The sequence below is a fragment of the Capricornis sumatraensis genome, chromosome 3, assembly GCF_032405125.1.
Source record: "Capricornis sumatraensis isolate serow.1 chromosome 3, serow.2, whole genome shotgun sequence".
NCBI lineage: Eukaryota > Metazoa > Chordata > Mammalia > Artiodactyla > Bovidae > Capricornis > Capricornis sumatraensis.
In genome coordinates, this window is record NC_091071.1 from 20,783,426 (window position 1) to 20,791,199 (window position 7,774).

The 7,774-nt window shown below is 40.3% G+C and overlaps 1 protein-coding gene across 2 annotated transcripts in view; it reads right to left on the reverse strand.

Annotated features, from left to right (window-relative positions):
• DCTN5 (dynactin subunit 5) overlaps window positions 1–7,493 on the reverse strand; it is a 28,578-nt gene extending 21,085 nt beyond the window's left edge. For both annotated transcript variants that reach the window (XM_068967837.1, XM_068967838.1), the window contains exons 1-2: window positions 7,374–7,493; window positions 6,588–6,656 (exon numbers count right to left, since the gene is read on the reverse strand). In XM_068967837.1, the coding sequence (XP_068823938.1) occupies window positions 6,588–6,656; window positions 7,374–7,421 (117 nt within the window). In that variant the 5' untranslated portion in view covers window positions 7,422–7,493. The remainder of the gene's footprint in view (window positions 1–6,587; window positions 6,657–7,373) is intronic.
• Between the last annotated feature and the right edge of the window lie 281 nt (window positions 7,494–7,774).

Sequence of the window (7,774 nt, forward strand, 5' to 3'; positions counted from 1 at the left end):
GGAAAGGCACATCCAATTAAACACAGAGTTCCAAAGAATAACAAGGAGAGACAAGAAGGCCTTCTTCAATGAACAGTGCATAAAAATAAGAGGAAAACAACTGAAGGGGAAAGACTAGCGATCTCCTCAGGAAAATCAAATATCAAGGGACTATTTTGCCCAAAGACGGGCACAATAAAGGACAGAAATGGCAGAGACCTAGTAGATGCTGAAGAGATCAAGAACAGATGGAAAGAATACATGGAAGAACTGTACAAAAAAGATCTTAATGAACCTGATAACTACGATGATGTGCTCAGTCACCCAGAGCCAGACATTCTAGAGAGTGAAGTCAAGCGGGCTTTAGGAAGCACTGCTGTTAATAAAGCTGTGGATGCGATGGAATTCCAGTAGAGCTATTCAAAACCCTAAAGGATGATGATATCAAAGTGTCACACTCAGTTCAGTTCAGTCGCTCAGTCGTGTCCGACTCTTTGCGACCCCATGAACTGCAGCACGCCAGGCCTCCCTGTCCATCACCAACTCCCAGAGTCCACCCAAACCCATGTCCATCAAGTCGGTGATGCCATCCAACCATCTCATCCTCTGTCGTCCCCTTCTCCTCCTGCCGTCAATCTTTCCCAGTATCAGGGTCTTTTCAAATGAGTCAGCTCTTCACGTCAGGTGGCCAAAGTATCGGAGTGTCAGCTTCAGCATAAGTCCTTCCAATGAATACCTAGGACTGATCTCCTTTAGGATGGACTGGTTGGATCTCCTTGCAGTCCAAGGGACTCTCAAGAGTCTTCTCCAACACCACAGTTCAAAAGCATCAATTCTTCGGCACTCAGCTTTCTTTATAGTTCAACTCTCACACCCATACATGACCACTGGAAAAACCATAGCCTTGACTAGACGGACCTTTGTTAACAAAGTAATGTCTCTGCTTTACAATATGCCACCTAGGTTGGTCATAACTTTCCTTCCAAGTGCTGCACTCAATATGTCAGCAAATCTGGAAGACCCAGCAATGGCTACAGGACTGGAAAAGGTCAATCCTCATCCCAATTCCCAAAAAGGGTAGTACTAAAGAATGTTCTAACCATCGGACAATTGCACTCATCTCCTGCAACTTCCCTGGTGGCTCAGATGGTACAGCATCTGCCTACAATGTGGGAGACCCGGGTTCAATCCCTGGGTCAGGAAGATCTCCTGGAGAAAGAAATGGCAACCCACTCCAGTATCTTGCCTGGAAAATCCCATGGACGGAGGAGTCTGGTAGGTTATAGTCCATGGGGTCGCAAAGAGTCGGACATGACTGAGCAACTTCACTTTCACTTTCCCACAATAGTAAGGTCACAATTAAAACTGTGCCTGCCAGGCTTCAGCATCATGTGAACCAAGAACTTCCAGATGTTCAAACTGGGTTTAGAAAAGGCAGAGGAACCAGAGATCAAATTGCCAACATTCACTGGATCATTGAGAAAGCAAGGGAATTCCAGAGAAAACATCTACCGCTGTTTCATCAACTATGCTAAAGCCTTTAACTGTGCAGATCATAACAAACTGTGGAAAGCATGGGAATACCAGACCATCTTATCAGTCTCATGAAAAACCTGTATGCAGGTCAAGAAGCAACAGTTAGAACCCAATAAGGAACAAGTGACTGGTTCAGGACTGAGAAATGAGTACGACAGGGCTGTCTGCTGTCACCCTGTTTAACCTATACGCTGAACACACTATGAGAAATGCTAGGTTGGATGAGTAACAAGCTAGAAATAAGACTGCTGAGAGAAATATCAACAACCTCAGACGTGTGGATGACACCACTCAATGGCAGAAAGTGAAGAGGCTAAAGAGCCTCTTGATGAGCGTGAAGAAGGAAAGTGAAAGAGCTGGCTTAAAGCTAAATATTAAAAAAAACTAAGATCATGGCATCTGGCCCCATTACTGCCTGACAAATAGAAAGTGAAAGTAGTGACAGATTTCCTCTTGGGCTCCAAAATCACTGAGGATGGTGACTGAAATCAGAAGATGACCACTTCTCAGCAGGAAAGCTATGACAAACCTAGACAGTGTGTTGAAAACCAAAGACATTACTCTGCCAACAAAGGTCCGTAGAGTCAAGGCTATGGTCTTTTGCAGTGGTCACGTATGGATGTAAGAGCTGGCCCGTAAAGAAGGCAGAGCACCAAAGAATTGATGCCTTTGAACTGTGGTGCTGGAGAAGACTCCTGAGAGTCCCTTGGATAGCAAGGAGACCAAACCAGTCAATCTTAAGGGAATTCAACCCTAAACACTCATGGGAAGGACTGAGGCCGAAGCTAAAGCTCCAGTATTTTGGCCACCTGATGCGAATGCTGACTCACTGGAAAAGTCCCTGATGCTGGGAAAGATTGAGGGCAGGAGAACAGGGTGCCAGAGGATGAGATGGCTGGATGGCATCACTGATGCAATGGTCATGAACTTGGACAAACTTCAGGAGACAGTGAGGGACAGGGGGATCTGGAGCGCTACAGTCTAGGGGTCACAAAGAGTCAAACACAATGGGGCGACTGAACAACAACCACCACCACCACTCGTCTGCTAGGAATTCCTCTCTTGGTTTTAAAAGCTATCTTCTTTTTTTTATTTTTATTTTTTAAAAAAAGCTATCTTCTTCAACCTTAGAGAGATGTCTATTTCTAGTACATAATTCTCTCATCTAAGATTTTTAATTTACTTCAATCATTGTTTTCTGCTTGTGTTTCCATCTACAATCAGAGAAAATGACTTCTTTTTCTTTTAGAAGAAAACAGAATATCAAGAGTTCTGAGTATCTGGTAATGGCTGTTATTGTTTCAGTGCATTTTAAATAAAGACAACAATCTTAATTTGGAAATAAAGAAAATTCATATAAGACCCTCAGTCAGCCTAAATTATATTTGCAATGAAGAAGCAAACACAAAAAAAACATAAGAAGGAAATGATATCACAGATGGTCAAAGAGATTAAGCAAGAGGAATTCAAATTCTGGCTCCTATCTCAGAAGAATGGAGCTAAAGAGAAGTCAGATGAAAAATACGGGCAACAGCATGTTAACATGAAAGGAAGTGTCTTAAAGACCTTAAAGGGAGGAAAACAGTGCTAAAGCAGGGTTCACTGAACTCAACAAGGACAAGGCAGAGGTGGCAAGTTGGAGATCTAAGGGTTGCACCTAGAAACCATTTTATTTAGCCCTTCAGTCATTTTTATCATTTAAGTTATAGGCTATTTAAATAGTAGGGTATTTTACATTTTTTAAAAAATCCAGACTTCCAGTTTGGGACAGTTAGAAGCTCTGGAAGTATATGTCTGCATTCCCATGTGGCAACAACAATCCACTTGAGCTTAGCTAGGTCCTGTATTCTCCAATTCACCAGGCCCCATCACTCTCTCTGGTTTATACTAGTCCTCTTTACTCATATAAACCGTATTTCTCCCTGCAGGCACTGTGACACCTGATATAAAGGCTTAGGAAAACAGAAAGTTCTGAAAGGGACAGGGGCTGGGGGAAAACAAAACAAAACAGATTGTTCATAATAACAAAAAGCTGGAAACAAAATAACTATCCACCCATAGAAGAGGGGATAAATGGAATTGTACACAACAGTGAAAATGCATAAATCCCAATGAATCTTAGAAACAGGAGTTGAGAACAATGTTACTTAGTAAGTGTAATGTATGTCTCCTATTGTCATCATTACAATAATTGAGTGTAATAATAGAAAGTCACAGAAAACCAAGTAAAGCTGAACAAAATATATTATTTAGAAATACCTATGTATATGGTGGGGCTTCCCAGGTGGTGCTAGTAGTAAAGAACCCAGCTGCCAATGCAGGAGACATAAGAGATGCAGGTTTGATCCCTGGGTCAGGAAGATCCTGGGAGGGATCACTCCAGTATTCTTGCCTGGAGAATCCCATGGACAGAGGAGCCAGGTGTGCTACAGTCCATAGTGTCACAAAGAGTTGGACACGACTAAGGTGACTTAGCACACATGCATGCATGTATATGGTTAAAAAAAAAAGTTTTTGAAAAATAAAGAATTTATAAGACAAAAAATTCAGAATAGCACTATTCTTGAAAGGAGGAAAGAAATAAGAGAGAAACTTCAGGTTGTACTGTATTATTATGCATTGATTATGTTCCAGTTATTCAGCTGGGTGGTGGGTTCATGGTGTTGATGCAATTTTTATGCTTCGTAACATATGTATCGCACATTAGTCTCCTGTGTGCACCAAATATTGCCAAAGAAAACACTTTTCAAGAAAGAAATAGAAGAACCCAGATAACTAAAACAATCTTGAAAGGAGGACTCATCTTTCCTGATTATAAAATTTTCTACAAGGCTACAGTAATGATTAAGTACAGATGATTTCCTATAAGGATGACTAGACCATTCAAAGGGGAAAGAACAATCTCTTCAACAAATGGTGCTGGGACAAGCAAATTTCCTCACACCAAGACTTAATTAAATAGGATCCTAACTTCACATTATATGCAAAAATTAACTTAATTAAGTTTAATTCAAACAAAAAATTACCTTAAAATGAATCGACGACTATTTCAATAAAAGTGTTAAAATCAAACTCTTAGAAAAAACCACAGGAGTAAATCTTCATGATCTTGGGTTTGGTAAGGATTTTTAGACCTATGACATCAAAAACTTAAGCAACAAAAGAAAAAAATAGACAACTGGACTTCATCAAAATTAAAAACTCTTGTGCATCAAAGAACATTATCAAGAAAGTAAAGACAATCTACAGAATGGTAGAAAATATTTGCAATCATAAATCTGACAAAGATTTATTGTGGAGAACATATAAAGAAATACAACTCAACAACAAAAAGGCAACACGGTTTTAAAATGGTCAAAGGACTGAAGAGACTTTTGCCCTCAGATGTGCAAATGGCCAATCAGATGAAAGATGCACATCATCATTAGACACTAGGGAAATGCAAACCACACTACTGTATACAAAAGAAAACTAATAAGAACCTACTATATCGCACAGGGAACTCTATTCAGTGCTCTGTAATGACCTATACAGGAATGGAGTCTAGAAGAAAATGGATATATGTACACGTATGACTGATTCACTTTGATGTACAGCATAAATTAATACATTGTAAATCAATGATACTCCAACGAAAAATGAATTTTAAAAAAACACAATGAAATACCTTTCATACTCACATTCAAGAAAAAGAGAAAATAACATGTTTGTGAGGATATGGAGAAATTGGTACTCTCTTGCATTGCCATGGGACTGTAAAATGGTGCAACTTGACAGTTCTTCAGAAAGCTAAAAAATGGAACTACCATATGACCCAGCCACCTCACCTCTAAGTATATACAAAAATAATTGAAAACAGCAACTCAAATAGATCTTTGCATGCCAATGTTCATGGCAGCATTACTCAAAAAAGCAGAATGGGAGAAACAATCCAAACGTTTATCAACAGATGAATAGATGACATGTACATAGACACAATGGAATATTATTCAGTTATCAAAGGAATAAAATTCTTATACATGCTAAAACATGCATGCGTCTTTAAAATATAGTACTAAGTGCAATAAGCCAGCCCAAAGAATGACAAGTATTATATAATTCCACTTAAATGACGTATCTAGAATAGGCACATTCATAGAGACAGAAAGTGGGTTGAGGTTACCAGGGCCTGGGAGAAGGGAACAGGAGCTGTTCCTTACAGAGTTTTTCTTTGGGTGATGAAAAAATTCTAGAAACAGATGTAGTGGTGATGACTGCACAACACTGTGACTGTAATTAATGTCAGTGAATTGTATATTTAAACTCCACATGCTTGCTAATGAGTCAGATGGAGTTGACTCAATTTTCTAATTTGGTGCAGAAACAGTGCCTCTATAATTATTAATTATATTTAACTACCAAACTATATTTCCATTAAATCTCATGGTATAGAGACAGTAATAGAGACAGTAATTGTGTCTCTACTGAAAATATCTGTGATCTTCTGACTACAGTGATATTATTTTACCTCTAGAAGTTAGAGATTTAATATTTCAAGGAAAATTGAGTGTTCCTAACAGCAGGAAGAAACTAGGGACTTCAGTTTTTGTCAAGATCAAATATACCTTGATATTTTTTCTGGTTCTTAAGTGTTCTAAGCCTTTCACATTCCATTTTTCAAAAGAATTTCATATTTCAGTTATCTTTCCTAATTCTCACATTAAGAGTTTTGATTAATAATGAACCATTAATTAGTAAATGGATAATTATATCAGTATCACTTTAGTTTTTACACTAAAATTTATGTTTTGTGTCCTGTAACATAGAACACACAATACTATATAATAATTTCAGTTCTGGGTGCCATTGTATTTTGTTCCTGGAATAACAGGAAAAAGGCTTTCTGCTGCCTCCCTTTACTGAATCTTTTTTTATATCCAATAAATCCAATTTGGAGAATGCTTTTTAAAACAGAATTTCAGAATGTACATCAATAAGTAGGAGACATGGCAACATTTCATCTGCCTTGCTGATTTGATAGTGAGTGGAAAGAAAACAGAAATATGCATCTTGGAGCTGACTCTGTCCCTTACCTTGCCATTAAGAACAATGTTCTGACTTCCACACAATACAGACTGGCGACTAACTTTGTTCCCAGATGCCTGAAAGAAAACAGAGGTGAGCAAAATCAGTGGATTCTAGGCTACAAATTTCCACCAAGAAAGCTCGTATTGCAGAGAACAGGACTTGAGATGGGTGATGTCTGCAATGGAATGAGTCCAGAATATCAAAAATGCAAGGATGAATCAGGAAACTAGGGATTCAAGGAACAGACCCAGAAGTTGTAAGTGCTACATACATAGGCTAGCAGCAGCAGACATGAATTGAGTCTCATTTCTATACTTCAGTTTTACAGACCTAGAACCAGGATAATGACTTTACCAATATCAGAGTTGTGAGAATTCAATGAAAAAATAAGAGTAATGCCGATTGAGCACTAAACCTGTTTCGAGCAATTTACATACATCAGGTATTGACTATTAAAAAAAACGAATAACAGTCCTCGGCACATAGTAATAAATCACCACACATTAGTTTAACAAGGCCTGAAGCCCAGAACTGTAATCAATATCAGAATGAATGAGACTTGTCCTGCTTTCTGGAAGGCATTTTATCTCTACGAGGAAATCAGGAATAGATTAAAAAAAAAAAAGCCTAAACTGGCCATGCAAGGAATAAATAACAAAACCAGACTATACATGAACTCTCAGGTAATCTCGGACTAACGCCGAAAGGACCAGGGGTGGGGCAGAGACAGGACGGAGGCCTCAGAGAACGCAGGCTTGGAGAGGGGAGGGCAGATGTCTGGACACGCGCACCGTTTCGATGTACTCGGACTTGTTGTAGAGCAGCTCGCCCAACTCCATGACCACCAACTCCTAGGCGCGGCTCTGGCTCCTGTCAAAGTCCGTCCGCCGGTATTTCTGACTGGAACTCAAGCAACTTCCGGCGGCTCCACCACTTCCGCTCTGGGCGGCCGGGGCTGCCATCCATAGTTCGGTTCTCCGCTAGGCGGCCTCACTCCATTGCTCTGCCGTCTCCGACTGCGCGTGCGCAGGCCGAGCGGCAGCTGTGATTGGCCAGGTTTGTTGGCGCGCCCGTCCAGCGTGGGCTATCTGGCCCTGTGTTGTGGTGCTCCCGGGTTCTACGAACCTTCCCCGGGGTGGCTTGGGGCCCGGGGCCAGCCGGGCTGTTTTTGTCCGCAGGCCTGGGGCCAGCG